This window comes from Mirounga leonina, unplaced genomic scaffold (assembly GCF_011800145.1).
Source record: "Mirounga leonina isolate KUSES-001 unplaced genomic scaffold, KU_Mleo_1.0 Mir_154, whole genome shotgun sequence".
Lineage (NCBI taxonomy): Eukaryota > Metazoa > Chordata > Mammalia > Carnivora > Phocidae > Mirounga > Mirounga leonina.
In genome coordinates this window covers 43,340,069-43,355,365 of record NW_023270389.1, presented here as the reverse complement: position 1 = coordinate 43,355,365, position 15,297 = coordinate 43,340,069, and the positions used below count along the sequence as shown (strand labels likewise).

Here is a 15,297-nt window from a genome sequence, read left to right as displayed (position 1 = left end):
AAGCAAAGGGTAACATTTTCTAAGGTGCTGAGTTTCTTTGGGACAACGTATTTCCTCTGGAAATTCTGGAGTATGGTCTGAGGAATGGAGTGGGTGGCTCTCTAGCCTGAGAGAGACCAGTGAAAGGACACTCTAGAAGGGCAAGAGTAGGAAAGGTAGCTACATGAGCCTTCTAGGTGAGCATGTGTTAAACATCCATTGGTCAATAAACGAGTCACTATGAAGGTGCTTAAGAACCCAAGAAGTGTTCAGTATGTGTGACAGACTGAACCACATTTGGATCACAGCTTCGTTTTCTTAGGGCAGCAGTGTTTCAAGTGGCAATGTGTCCGGTCAAGGTTGTTTGAATGCAAATCATTTTACAACGAGAGCTTGCTTCTCACATGTATGTTAACTGCCCGTCTCCTTTAGCTGTGAGTTGGGGACCTCCTACCTACGGCAAAATATCTGGCTTTGAAGAACTCAATGCAGAAGAGTAGTGAAGGTATAAATTTTCAGAAACAATTTCCCAGCCAGGCCCCTTGAACTGGATGCACAGGGGGCTAGCAGAGCAGTAAGTCCAGCCAAGGGGGATGTTGGACAGAGCAGGCATGCTGGACCGAGGTAGAGGTGAAGTAGAGCGGAGTTTCCAAAGAAAAGCTTGGGTATGCAGAGAGTAAGGAGAGGCCACTTTTTAGAGGATGGGGGAGGAAGGAAGCTCTGACTTATTGCAGCAGAGACTTGGTGACAGCTAAGGGCCAGATGTAAATGATCTCAATGAAGACTGGGGTATGAAGGGCCAAGAGAAGAGAGAGGAGGTATGGAGTTTATCCAAATATCAAAAGGTTTTTTTTTTTTTTTTACAAGGTTTTCAGTTTGTCCTTGGCCTCAAAATAAGACTTCTTGAAAACAAGTAAAGTAATATCACTCTTAAAAAGCAGAGGTGACACACCTTATTAGAATGGCTAAAATCCAAAAAACCTGACAATATACCCCATGCTGGCGAGGATGTGGAGAGACAAGAACACTCATCTGTTGCTTGTGGGACTGCAAAATGGAACGATCATGTTGGAAGCCAACTTGGCAGTTTCTTCCAAAATCGAATGTACTGTCAGCATCTGATCCAGCCATTACACTCCTAGATGTTTACACAACCAAGTTGCAAACTATGTCCACGCAAAACCTCCACAGGAATGTTTTATCAATTTGATTCATAATCAGTGAAAACTGGAAGCAACCAAGATGTCATTCAATTGGTGAATGGATAAACAAATGGTACAAATGGATAAAGAAATGGTGATACGTCCAGACAACGGAATGCTATTCAGCAATTTTAAAAAATGAGTTATCAAGCCACAAAACTACACGGAGGAACCTTAAATGCATACTGTTAAGTGAAAGAAGCCAGTCTGAAGAGGCTACGTAGTGCATGATCCCAGCTTATTTGGTGTTTTGGAAAAGGCAAAACTAGAGAAATTGTAGAAAGATCTGTGGTTACCAACGTCTGTGGCCAGGGAGAGGGATGAACAGGGGGAGCACAGTGGATTTTGAGTGTAGGGAAACTATTCTCAACACAACTGCAATGGTGCATACGTATCATACATACATTTGTCATTCATCAAAACCCATAGATTGTACAACACAGTGTCTCTTCACGGGAACTATGGCCTATAGTTAATCAATAATAATGTGTCAGTATGGACTCATCGAGTGTAACAAATGAACCACACTAATGCATGATATTAATCATGGGGAAAACGGTGTCCAGGGGAGATAGGAAGGTGGGGGCTGAGTATATAGAACTCTACTATCTGCTCCATTGTTCTTTAAATCCAAAACTGTGCTCAAAAATAAAGTCTATTAATTATTTTTTTTAAGAAACGAAGAGATCTCACATTGAAAGAAAAAGAAAAGGCAAATGTGATGAGAATTATTTTTATTTTATTTATTTATTTTTTTTTAAAAGACATAACAATTCTTATTTTATTTTATTTATTTATTTGAGAGAGAGAGAATGAGAGACAGAGAGCATGAGAGGGAGGAGGGTCAGAGGGAGAAGCAGACTCCCTGCCGAGCAGGGAGCCCGATGCGGGACTCGATCCCGGGACTCCAGGATCATGACCTGAGCCGAAGGCAGTCGCTTAACCAACTGAGCCACCCAGGCGCCCGAGAATTATTTTTAAATGTTAAGAGAGCCAGCAAGGAAGTCCTGGGAACTTGCTTGCAAACTACACCGCCAGCCTTGCTACCCAAGACCCTCTTCACAAACTGAATCCCTCACCTGTGACAGAAATCCACACCACATCTCCTCAGTGGTACAAGCTCAGGCTCTGTTGGGTTTGCGCACTGAACCCCCTTGGAAGGGAGAACCAAAATTTTCATCCCCTTCCTAGTTTTCTGAATTTTCTCATGGAAGTGACATTGGGCTTGTCTGGTAAATTTGAAGAAGCAGCCTCGCGAATTCCTTCCAAAGGAAAAAAGGCTTTTCTGTGACTGAACTTTTCTCAATCAATGATAATGATGGCTTTACTGTTAATTCTCCCTAATTATGTAGAAGGCCTTTTAAATTTGTTTCGGTGGTTCTTCTCTTCTGAGATGAGGCAATCAGCCCAACTTTCATATTTTAAGAAGGTGGCAGCTGCTGCTTCTTCTTCCTCTGGTTCTTCTTCCTTTTAAGTCACTCCTCCATTTTGGAGTTTCTGCAAGTGATCATAGACGTAAATTCCAATCTTTCCCTCAAATGGCTTTCAGTGAGATGCTTGTTCTAAATCCCTCTAAGCTACCGACTTGTCCAGCAGAGGACCTTTTAAACTGTATTAATCCCCTTGAGTTCTAAATCCTTTTGCTTTGGGGCCAGAATCTCATCCCATAACCTTCTGAATGGCCAACATAACTTTGAAAGTTGGCACTTTGCATGTAAACGGCGAGAAAGCTGTAAGGCAATAAGCCTTGCAGCCAGCAACGTATGGATTTCAACGATCACCTTTAATCCACCCCCTTCCCCTTTATAATGTGTGGTTTTCTTCTCTTAATTAGAAAGAGCCAGGGATTATCTGCACAAAACCGGAAGGTTTATTGTGATTGGTGGGATTGTCTCTCCCGTCCACGACTCCTACGGAAAACAGGTGGGTTGGTCCTTTGCCTCTCTGCTCCTGTACCCTCCCTTTCTGACCCGATGGCTCCTCCTCGGGCACAGCTGCCCCACTGCCATCCGCTACACTCCCTGCAAACACAAACGCCCCATAGCGGGCGTCCTGCCCCCGGCTCTGGAGCTCAGTCCGACGTGAGCGGGTCGGCGCTGGGCAGCAGCCGGGAGGAGCCCGTGCCCGGGGCCGGGCCGCTCGCAGCGCCGGGCGGTCGGGGCTCATCAGCAGCGGAGCACGCGCACCCGCTGAGGGCCGAGCGGGACTTGGCGCGGATGCCACACTGGCGGCCGGTCACGGGTCTTTCCCGGATTTTAGGAGGAATCGGCCCATGCCTCTTACGACCTGATTTAAAATTCCTGTCCTTGCCGCTCCCTGCCTGCCACACGAAAGGGAAAGTCTAGGAGCCCTCCCCGCGTGTCCATCCCCCCTCCTTCCCCAGCTACCCGTGGCTGGGCGCTGGGGAAGTTGCCGACCCAGCAGCTCGAGCCTGAGACAAAGCACCGTTTGCAGGGTTAAAAGTCTCGTCTCTGCGCTGGGCACGCGGTGGCTGCTTCCTCCGAGAGGCCCACCTCCGGACCCTGTCGCGAGTGGCACATCCCCGCCCTCCGTCCCTTTCTTTCCCCTCCGCCGCTCCATGCGTGTCTGCGTGGCAGGTGCACACGCAGGGGGGCCACACCCTCATTCCCGGCGCCCTTGAATAGGAGCCGGCTTGGGGTGGGTCTCCAGGAGGCTGTGGGGAGCGCAGCGAGCCTCCCACTGATGCTCTGTTGCTCCCCAGGGCCTTGTGTCGAGCCGGCACCGCCTCATCATGTGTCAGCTGGCCGTCCAGAACTCCGACTGGATCAGGTAGGGCTGGCCAGGCCATTGCCACAGGTGGGTGGCCTGCGACTCACTGGGGGTGAGTGGAGGAAGTGGAGGAATGCCCTCAGCCATCTGGATCCCACAGGGGTGGGGAGGCCGGCACAGATGTTAGTCCCTTGCAGGCAATAATTATGCAAACCTTGGGAGGTGGCCCAACTGATAGCTTTAGTTTATAACCAGGCCATAGGGCCCAGCAGACTGACGAGGGAAGCGTCAGTGTTTCTTCTGCTCTGGGACTTTTGGATCCAGGATTTTCCTGGAGCATCATTGGATTTGGAGTGAGGCCTGGCCAGGAAATCCGAAATGCCTCTCCACTTTCCTCCCCAGTTACCTCCTGTGAACTTGCACTTCCTTTTAGGGAATGTTCCCTGGCCTTCCTTATTTCCCATTCCTGAACTCAGGCTCCCTGGGGCTCCCCGTGGAGCGCTCACTGCCTTTCCCTCAGGCTCTGGCCACCGTCCTCACTAAGATGGCAGCCACCCTTATGCACAGAGCTCGCAGTGTAATTAAAGCATCTTCCACTAATTATGCAAATGATGCTCCCCCAAGTTCCTACAGTTATAATTTGCATGAGAAAATGGCATTTAAAAAAAAATAATGGCACACCATTTGTACTGTAATTTCCCCTCACGGAAAAATAAGCAGCACCTAGAGGTTTCCATGAAAGCAGGGAAGTGAAGGGAAGCTGACCTCACAATGAGGGAGAAGAGATGGGGTGGGCGGGAAGGAGAGCAGTGAAGGGAGGCGACAATGATAATTAAATAGTGATCCCAGCCAGTCATGAGTAGTGATTTGTGTGAGAAACACTTGCCCTTTATCGACTTTCTCATCCCCTTAAGATACAGGTAGACACAGCTGCCTTTTCTCTGGTGAGAAACAGGCCCAGAGAAGTCAAGGGGTTTGAGCGTGAACAGCACATCCATGGTCACATTAGGGATAGAAACAAGGCCTTGTAACATTGGGGCTCAGGATCTCCTGGGGAAAATGGGGTCCACTGGGGGAAAACACAGGCAGGAGGTTGTTCCTGCTTGGATGTGACTGGAAGATTCTGAAAGAATTGCTTCATTCATTCAATGAATATTTACCCAGCGCCCCCTGCCTGCTCTGCACTGCTCCAGGCACTTGGGCAAGGTCAGAATTCCAGGAATTGAGGTCACTAGGGAGGCCTAGGTAGCTCTAGAGTTAGCCCCTGGCCCCGGGGGAGCCTGTCTAGCCCAGTCTATCTGTTTTAGGCAGGTGGGTGGTGGTCAGAGATACTGGGAGCCTGACGCACAAGCTGACTCTCAAGGGTTTTCAGTCAGTGAGATCTTACCTCTGGGAAGCTTAGGTGTGTGCTCATGGTGGGAGGTGGGCAGGGAATGCTCAACGGCTAAGAAAATGTTTGAGAAATCTCCCAATTTAGCAGCTCATTAAGATGGCAATTAAGCCCGAACACTTCATCGGTCTGGGCTAGCTCCCTGCTCATTTCACATTCTCGTGTACAGGAGGGGCTGACCAGGGTGCAGGGCTGTGCCCTTTAGTCTGACTGGCACGCCCCCCCCCCCATGCCACAAGGCCCCCCACTGCACAGATATTCAGATATCTGCAGCCACCACTCAATGACGGCCTGGCTTTTAATCCTTATCCCAATCCTAGAGGGCCCAGAGGAGAATTTCCATCTTGTGGGGAAGCACAAGAGTGAGACTCTGTACTAAGCACTTTGTTTATAAAACTCATCGAGCCCTTCTAATAACCCCATAAGAGAGTTACGGAGTCATTTTACAGGTGGGGAAAGTGAGCACCAAAAGACAACATCACTTTCCCAAAGTCCCATACTCTCATTTTTACAGGGGGGAAACTGAGGTGTAGGAAGGTGTTTCAAGCCCACGTTTGATCTGATTTGGGATCTAAGGACACGGCATGAGCCGGTGTGCTAAGCTCCCTGAGCTCCGGTCTCTGGAAGGAGCCACTAAGGAAAGAGTATGAGAATGGAAACCAAGGGAAGCCTCTTTCTGGTTATGTTAGGGTGGACCCATGGGAGTGCTATCAGGACACCTGGCAAACCACGTGCAGCGTGCTGGAGCACCATCGGGACCTCATGAAGGTGAGCTGAGCCACGGCAGAGGGGTGGGTGGCCCCCGAAAGCGAGGCAGGCCCGATAAGGGTGCTGCTGGCCTACTGACCTGGTTCAGTTTCCTGCTTCTCAGCCAGCTGTGTGGGAGACCAGGCCCCGAACAGCAGGAAGGAGGGCAGCCGATTAGGAACCCGAGTCATACCGGAGGCTGCCCCCCGGCCTTGCTCCGCCTGCTCAGTATGACTCAGGTGGTTTTCATATTCTGGCAGCAAATCCAGGGTGGGATTAAGGAGAGACTTCAGAAAGTGAGGAGGGAAGGAGACCTGGCCAAGGAAGGCAGGAGCACAGAGGGGCGCTGGGAGGAAGTGCCATCAGCCGGGTGCTCCTGCCCCATCTGTTCTGGGGCCGAGGCACCTCACCCCTGCCAGTCACTGTCCCTTTGCTCACTCTCATTCCTCCTCACATGAGTTCCAAGGCAGACAGTGTTCTGGTCCTTGTTATATGAGTGGATAAAAAGAAGCCCAGAGAGGTGAGCCCATCTATCTGAGGACACACAGCCACTGCTTAGTGAACACAGATGGGAGCACGTGGCCTGTGCCCAGGCTGTCGCAACCGAAGAGCAGGTTGCCACACCAGCCAGCAGCACTGGCCAGAGTGTGTGGAAAGCGCGCTTCCCAGATCAACACCAACGCACGGATCTCCACAGTGATGGCATGAAGAGCAGTGCCATCCAGAGCAAGAAGCCTGACCGCCCAAGACAAGAGGCAGTGGGTCCTGCCCACCCCCACTGACCCTGTCCCGGTGCCCTCGTCAGCCACCATCGGCAATCTGGATGGCATTGTTCTGACACACGCAGAGCCTCTGTGCATCTGTGTTTTCTGTCAGTGGGTGTCAGAATCCGCTCCTTGGGGGACCTGTCAGCATCATGCTCACCAACTGGGCAGCTGTGCTTGATTTGAATAGAGTAGGGGTTTCGGGCTCCCGCCCAGCCAGGGAGTCAAGAGGAAGAGGAAGAGGAAGAGGGAGGGCTCTAGCTGGCTGTTGCTTCATCTGCTAGGTTTGTCCCCCTTGGAACTGAAGACAGTGCACCTCCCTTCCTTCCGTTTTCAGAATCCTTCACACACATCCTGAGTCTTTCCTGGTCCCCTTGAAAGGACTCTGCCACAGGATGGCACTCACTTGCTCCCTGTGCTGGTCTCAACAGCAGCAATAATAAAAGGCATCCCATCCTGTCTTACTGTATCAGTCAGGATAGGCTAAGGTACGCTGTGGTAACAAGCATCCTTACAATCTTGGTGACTTCATGTCAGTTTATTTCTCACGCTACATGTCAGCTAGGGGTCAGCCGGGGGCCTGTGCACCTTCTGATCACACAGCAGCCTCAGGCTCCATGACGGAAAGGAGGAATCAGGGGCCCCGCACACATGCCTGAACCCTGCCTCTACCAGCCATGTGGCCTAGCCGCTGTTTTGCTTCTAAATGCCTGGGCTTCCCGAACCCTCCCTCTGTTACTCATGCCCAGAGGCAGGAGTCTGGGCCAGAGCAGCTCAGCCAGGAGCCCCAGCCATTGCAGTGACGGGCACAGAGAATGTTCTCTACCTAGAACAAGTCCCATGGGGCCCATGACATGCGCAGCGGGAGGAAGCAATTCCTCAGCTACAGGACCAGTTACTTAATGAGAATGTGGCGTTTTCTTTTCTGGAGGTGAAATAATAATAAGAAAGGAGGTGGGCTGCCCTTCCACTCCACCAGCCACGGCTGGTCGCGAGGGTCGTGGCAGCCCTGCGGCTTGGGGTTCTCTGGCAGCCGGACTCCGGAATCCCTAAAGAGTGGAGCACGGGGGTGGGACACTGGCTTTCAGGGAAGGGACCTTGCAGAAGCAACGGCCCTTGGAAAGCTGAACGGATTGAAAAATCCATCCTTTGTTTCTCTGTTGCCCCGGAATGGGCTCTCCCACCCACAACAGGGAACGGGGGTGGCTTCTGGGTCAGCTGGGAAGAACATGGCCTTATCAGCTCAGTGCTTTCTGCGGCCCCAGAGGAAAACTGCAGGCCAGATAACGCAGCACAATGGATCATACACATAGAATTTCCGCTTGGCTCTGGAATGCACACCCGCCAGCAGGCGCGAGAGTGCCCAGCACCCCACCCCCGCTTCCTGCCACACCAACACATCCTGTCGTTGGCATCTCTGGCCTGGGGAGGCGGCAGGTGGTGATGGTGCCTGGTGTTCGTATGACCTGCGCCAAGCGTACACAGCCCTTCTGCGGACATGACCTCCTGTGAGCCCCGGGAAGCAGGCAGGGAGGGCAGGTGTGCACGTTACACAGAAGGTTACAACATCGGCGGCCAGGGGCCACATACTCTGTAGGCACATGCTTTGCAAACACTCGCATGTGTAATCCGACCACAACGCAGATAGGCAGCTATGTGGCCTGTCCATGCTACACTCCTGAGCTGAGGTCCAAGAGAAGGTAACTCTCCAAGGTCATGCAGCCAGAGGGGGGCAGAGCTCAAACTTGAGCCAGCGTCTATGCGACACTACGTCCCATGCTTTTCCAGCCCTGAGCTAGCGGTCTTGCCTCCTGCCGGCCATGTGCAGCCATGTGGTACAGCTGAGTCTAGAACCCGCCCCTGCCACCACCTCAGCTGCAAATGGCTTCCCCGTGATAGATGAACGGATGAGCGTTTGAAGATCACTAGGAATGCTTTTCATAAGTCACTTGGCTAATGACACTGACCTTGCACCTCTCCCTTTCCCCAGCGGGTGACTGGCTGCATCCTCTCCAATGTCAACACGCCCTCCATGACGCCTGTGGTCGGACAACCCCAAAATGAGACCCCCCAGCCCATTTACCAGAACAGCAATGTGTCCAGCAAGCCCACTGCAGGTAGGGGGACACCGGTGTGGAGCCGTGGTTCTCAAACCTCAGAATCAACTGGAGGGCTTGTTAAAATCCAGATTGCTAGGCCCTTCCCCAGAATGTGATTTAGTAGGTCTGGGAGAAGGAAGGAAAATTTGCATTTTTAACAAGGTGACACCGATGCTCTGGTCCTTAAAATAGAGCATCAGAGAGAAGCAGTCACAATGAGAGAGAGACAGGGTTGATGGTGTGCATTTTTTCTTATATTTATAAGTTTATAATTCTAAATTATATTTATAAATTATATTTATAATTGCCTTCCTGGGAATTAAAGATACGAAAGGCAGCATTTTTCTCTGCCTCTTCCAAGGGAGTTGAGGATCTTGTCCAAGGTCACACATTGAGGAGGTGTCAGGACTCGGAGTCAAACCCAGGCATCTGCATTCAGAATCCCACACATTCAACCACCTCTTCAGTGGCAGAGAGCAAGGGCTCCAACATTTACCCAACACCGAGTCCTGTGTGCCCATACAATGCCCAGTGTTTTACGTGATTTCGTATTTTGTGCAGTAATTCTGTGATAAAGATATTATGTTCCCATTTACAAGGAGAAAACTGAAATTCAGAGAGGGTAAGTGATTTGCCTAAGGTCACACAGCTCAAAAGTAGAAGAGTCAGAATTCATGTTCAGGACTATTTGAATCCAAGGTCCATGTTTTTTCCAACATTTTTTTTAACCAACCCATTGCAAGAGACAGATCCTGGTATTACTTTTCAAGCCTAGAGACCATAAGCTATAAGGTTATTAGTATGTTCTAAACAGAGTAAGTCACAAAGTCTCATATAGCTACAAGTGGGGGTTCAGAAAAATTTTCTGGGTTAGAGCCCAGAGAGGTCATCAAAAACCAGATCCCTCTCAGCAAAGCAGGATGTCTGATTATTATAAAGTCCATCTTCGTGGGAAGGAATGAAGGCTAAGGCTCATATTAAAAAGTGAAAAAAGCAAATATGTCTTTTAAATGCAGAGTATGAGCCAACTTATGGTGTACAAACATACCTGCATAATGCATATTTTTTTAAGTGGAGGAGAATAAATAATATGCCAGTGTGTTAGTGGTGGTTGTCTCCCAGGATGGAATTATGGGTGCTTTTTATTTTCCTCTTTATATATTTTCCTCTTCTACATTTTCCATTCTTTGACAGTATAATAAACACGAGCAGAACATATAATCCGGTCTGTGGCTCACAGTGCTTGTGCCTTGGACTGTGAACGGGAAGGAATGTTTGCTGTCATATTTCTGTTCTTTCTCTCCACCTTCCTGCCTCCCACTACCCCCACCCCTGCCCCCTCCAGGGCAACCCTATTGTTTAAGTGGCCCAAATGCCGGGCTGTAAGTTGTGAGTGGTTCTCTCCCTCTGTCCCTGTCTGTCTTGCTCTCTCCCCTAGCCAAGATCTTGGGGAAGGTGGGAGAAAGCCTAAGCCGGATCTGCTGTGTCCGCCCACCAGTGGAGCGCTTCACCTTTGTGGGTAAGGGAGCATTCATTCATTCAGCAAACACCTCCCAGCACCTGCTGTGGGATGACTGTTGATAGAGCAATGATGGAGAGAAAACAGAAGCAAGCAGGAATGTCCCCAGGCTCGCAGGGCCCAGCGGCATGACCCGCCTGGCCTGGGGCTGCTGAGACCTCAGTGTGGTGATGTGCTCATTCCCCACCCCACCCCCACCGCCCCACCCTCACACACAGAATGAGGCCACATGCCTAAGAGTTTTCAGGAGCCCAGAATCCTCCCTCTGGTCCTCCCAGCTCTGGCAGCGTCTGCCTCCCTGCTGATAGGCTACCAACACCCATGCTCTTTCCTTAATTCCGTTTCTGGCTCTTCCCTCAAGGACTCTGCATGGATGAGAATATCCAAGTCACTGGGGCTCTTTCAGGATCCCCCAATTCCACTCTGCAGAAGAGCTGAAGGTCTAGACCTCATTCCTTTGACGCTTTGAGGCTGACTTCTGCCATTTCTGAGATTTCTGAAAATTCCGCCAATTTTCCAAAAGGCACTAAGAGGGGTGGCAGAGGAGGAGAGGAGATGGGGGACCAAGATGGTGGCTCTGTGGTTTTTGTGCACACCGTGAACCCCCGTGCCGGCATTGCACACTTCAGAGCACAGGTCAAAGCCTCTGTCTCCTCCTCTTTCACAGGCGCCTGCTGTATCTGCCATCTCAACACGCTCAGCTTGTTCTTTGAACCAGGCAACCCCTAAGGAGAGAGGGCCACCTCCTTGTGACTCTAAGAGCTGTTTCTTTTTCTTTTTTTTTTTTTTTTTAAGATTTTATTTATTTATTTGACAGAGAGAGACACAGTGAAAGAGGGAACACAAGCAGGGGGAGTAGGAGAGGGAGAAGCGAGCTTCCCGCCGAGCAGGGAGCCCGATGCGGGGCTCGATCCCAGGACCCTGGGATCATGACCTGAGCCGAAGGCAGACGCTTAACGACTCAGCCACCCAGGCTCCCTAAGAGCTGTTTCCCTAAGTTTAGAGGACATTGCTTTTGTGGACTACCTCCCTAAAATACAGAAAGAAACAGAAGGTGCTCAGCATGAGTGTGTGTGTGTTCGTCATCGGCTTCCCAGCGAAGCTGTATAATTCTTAAAGGCCCAGAAATGTGAATTCCTGCCGTGGAGCATGAGGAGACGCTCCCTCTCCATTTTAGGCTGGACTGCTCTCCATTCACTACTCAGATGCTCTCTGTGCAGGGAGGGAATGACCCCCTACCCCCATGTGCTGCACCCCATCCCACTCACTCCGGAGGAGGCCCCTGGGCCCACCGCGTGTTGGGTAGCAGTCAGTCAGGCCCCTCATGCTTCTCCGCTTCCTCTTTCCTCCCTAGATGAGAACGCCAATCTGGGCACGGTGATGAGGTACGAGGAGATCGGTAAGTGGCCGGAAAAGCGGGGACGCTTGGGGCTTCCTGCCTCTACCGGGGGCAGAGGGGGGCAGGGGAGAAGCTTGGAGCCCCTGGGTTGTGTTTGCAACAGGGTCTACTCTCAGAACGATGGCTTCCAAACTAGAGCAGATTCTCAGTTATCTCCCACCTGGCCAGTTCCCAGGAAGTAGCACTGGCTGGCTTGGCAACGTTCCCTTCGGAGCCTCCCCTCTCTCATCCAAAACACGTGGAAGTTAAGCTTCCGCGGCAGCCAGAGAGACCTGTCTTTGGCCCATGACACTGAGTGAGGCGGAGGAGCTCCCCTGTCTTCCTTTTTTTTTTTTTAAGATTTTATTTATTTATTTGACAGAGACACAGCGAGAGAGGGAACAAGCAGGGGGAGTGGGAGAGGGAGAAGCAGGCTTCCAGCGGAGCAGGGAGCCGGATGCAGGGCTCGATCCCAGGACCCTGGGACCATGACCTGAGCTGAAGGCAGATGCTTAACGACTGAGCCACCTGGGCCCCCTGGGCCCCCTCCCCTGTCTTCCTTATCTTCTTCCTTATTTCCGGGCTCGGAGGGCAAGGAGGAGAGAGGGGCTGAGAACCACCTGCACAGCTTCCCGGCAGCCGTGGGCGGGGGCTAAGGCACCCACTGTCTGTGTGAGCGTGCGCAGGCCCAAGGCCAGAGCAGGTGGACGGTGCCGGATGGGAAGGAGCTGACCCACCCGTGGAAATGAGCGGAGTCCCGCGGAACCCTGGGGAGCAAACCAGAAAACTGAGTTCTTCCCGAGGTTCCAGAGCGGGTGAGAGACACAAGTGTGTGAAGCTGGGGAAAGAACAGACAGCTGTCAGAACGGAGCTGGAGTTGACCCCGTACCAGGTGACAAGGAGGGTCAGTGACAACTGGAATGCTTGGAGCTCTAGCATGAGGGGCAGCCTGGTGTCTAGCAGACACGCCCAATCCACAATCCCAGCTGCAGAAATACTCCAGGCCATCCGTTTCCTGCTGTGCCTCCGTGGAGGGCTGGTGGGCAGGTGTGCGTGCTGGGGTCCTGGGAGCGGAGGACTGTACCCGGAGCCTCATGCTCTCTCCCAGGCGGCCAGGCAGAGGTGACATCACTTCAAGGAGTGTCTCTGGGTCCTGTCCTGTGATCTGAGGAGCCATGGTGTACCTGAGTTGGCGCCTACTGTTTTGTTAGAACCCTTTCTACGACTTTCAGGAAGTATGCAAACTGGTTGTCAAATGCAGCCAATACGAAACAACAGTTAAGTACATTGTATTAACAACAGTACACTGTATTAACAAAGATCCTAAGTCCTCCAAACTCCTCACTTCTGAATTATGTTCCTGTATTTTATTTTATTTAGAGATTTTATTTTATTTATTTGAGAGAGAGAGAGAGAGTGAGGGAGAGAGAGCACAAGAGGGGGTAGGGTCAGAGGGAGAAGCAGACTCCCTGCCGAGCAGGGAGCCCGATGCGGGACTCGATCCCGGGACTCCAGGATCACGACCTGAGCCGAAGGCAGTCGCTTAACCGACTGAGCCACCCAGGCGCCCTGTTCCTGTATTTTAATGTCCTTTATTTACCCGCCCTTCACCATCTTAAGGCCACAAAAAGCAGCAACGTGGCTTCCTGGTTGCTCCCCCAAAACAAGGCAGAAGCATTCGGCTCCAGGTTCCCCAGCTCCCAAATACGCCAAGGGCGAGGAAGAGCAAGCCCTGAACTCCCACGTCCTGCAGTTCCGCACCTGGCCCGGAACGGCGCTCCCTGGGAGGTCTTCTTGAGCAGCCCAGCTCAGAGCAGTCTTTAGACTTGCAACTGTATTCAATGTCGATTTCTCCATTTCTTGCGTTCCTTGTTCCAGAAAGCATTTATTGTGGCAAGCTTCAGCCATGACCTTGTTTACGTTCCCGGCTGGTGGGCCAGTGTGTGAGGCCACCTGCCGGGAGCGCCTCCGCCCACAGAAGGGCAGGCTGATGAGGGTTTGCACAGTTTGCTGCCAGGCCTGCACCCTCAAGTTCCTCATCTCTCCGCTGCCTGGTGAGGGGCAGGGCTAGCCTGATCCATTCTTACTCTTCTTTCCAAGTAAGGAAAGCGGGGCGGCCACAGCTGTCAGGATCGATTCGTGGCCTGGTGTGGTCCAGCTGGCCGTGGCCTCAGGGGGCAGTGGGAGCTGGAAAGGGCCCCGGGGCCGGAGCTTCACAGAGCCAGGATTCCTGGGCGGGGAGTGTGGTGGGACAGCGCTAGTTCTGCCTCCTGGCTCTGGATCCCTGGGTGGGGGTGAACCTGGGAAGGAGGTGGAGCGCAGAGCAGGTGGAAGGAAGCTGCCTTGCTTCCAGACTGTGTGCCGGGAGGCCCTCTGGCTCACGAGTCCCCTTCTTCTTTTTTTTTTTTTTTTAAAGATTTTATTTATTTATTTGACAGAGAGAGAGAGAAATAGCGAGAGCAGGAACACAAGCAGGGGGAGTGGGAGAGGGAGAAGCAGGCTTCCCGCTGAGCAGGGAGCCCGATGTGGGGCTCGATCCCAGGACCCTGGGATCATGATCTGAGCCGAAGGCAGACGCTTAACGACTGAGCCACCCAGGCGCCCCACGAGTCCCCTTCTTGAAATCCCCTTGCACCTCGCGAGAAGGAAAAAGCCATGTTCTCCTAGCTCAGCTAGCACCTATGGCTCCGTTTCCATGTTCTTAAGCCACTGTCTGCTCCTGGGGGGTGCCCCAGACAGAAGGCTTTGCGGGCGGGAAATGCTAGCTCTAGTCTCCGGCAACAAACCACGAGAGATCGCTGCTGCCCTCCAGCGGCCATGCGTGGGATCCCAAGCTCCGCTAGGGCCTCTGGTCCGTGACAAATGCATCTGTTCTGGTCCCGCAAGAAAGGGTGGAGACCTCACTTTTTAACTTTCTGTGCTTTGGCTTTAAAAAAAAAAAAAAAAACCAACATTGTACTCGAGTGGGAAAGGGAGTTCCTGGCTTGGGAATAGAAAAGAGATTTATTTTTATGGCTGTAGAGCAGGCTTTCTCAACTGTGGACCATTGACGTTTGGAAATAAGCAATTCTGTGTCGTGGGGGCTGCCATGTATGTGCCTTGCAGGATGTTCGCCAGCATTCCTGCCCTCCACGCCCCTCTCCCTGGTCTTGACAACCAGAAATGTCTCCAGGCATTGTCAAATTCAGGAGGCAAAACGGCCCCCCACTGAGAGCCACTGACACAGAGAAAGCCAGGGGCCGGCACATCCTCCGGACAATGCCACCTGACTGAAATTTTAGGCGATCAGAGTTACCATACAGAATTACAGGCAATCTCTTTCCACAGAAAGAGAACTCTGGACCCCTGGGCGGTTCCAAGTGGGGTGGGGGACAGTAGGATCCCAGGAATGAGCCCCGTGTGGCTCCTCTCAGCCATACGAAGACTGGTTCATCTCCACAGATGGGGAGTTGGGCCAGAAGTCCCACGGCATAACATGGAAGGAGGGAG

The 15,297-nt window shown here is 51.9% G+C and overlaps 1 protein-coding gene across 3 annotated transcripts in view; it reads left to right on the top strand.

Annotated features, from left to right (window-relative positions):
* NMNAT2 (nicotinamide nucleotide adenylyltransferase 2) overlaps positions 1-15,297 on the top strand; it is a 185,329-nt gene that overhangs the window by 148,010 nt on the left and 22,022 nt on the right. For 2 of the 3 annotated variants that reach the window (XM_035010624.1, XM_035010623.1), the window contains 6 exons: positions 3,016-3,104; positions 3,904-3,971; positions 5,991-6,069; positions 8,803-8,929; positions 10,350-10,430; positions 11,785-11,829. In XM_035010624.1, the coding sequence (XP_034866515.1) occupies positions 3,016-3,104; positions 3,904-3,971; positions 5,991-6,069; positions 8,803-8,929; positions 10,350-10,430; positions 11,785-11,829 (489 nt within the window). The remainder of the gene's footprint in view (positions 1-3,015; positions 3,105-3,903; positions 3,972-5,990; positions 6,070-8,802; positions 8,930-10,349; positions 10,431-11,784; positions 11,830-15,297) is intronic. The other variant, XM_035010625.1, reaches the window with a different exon arrangement.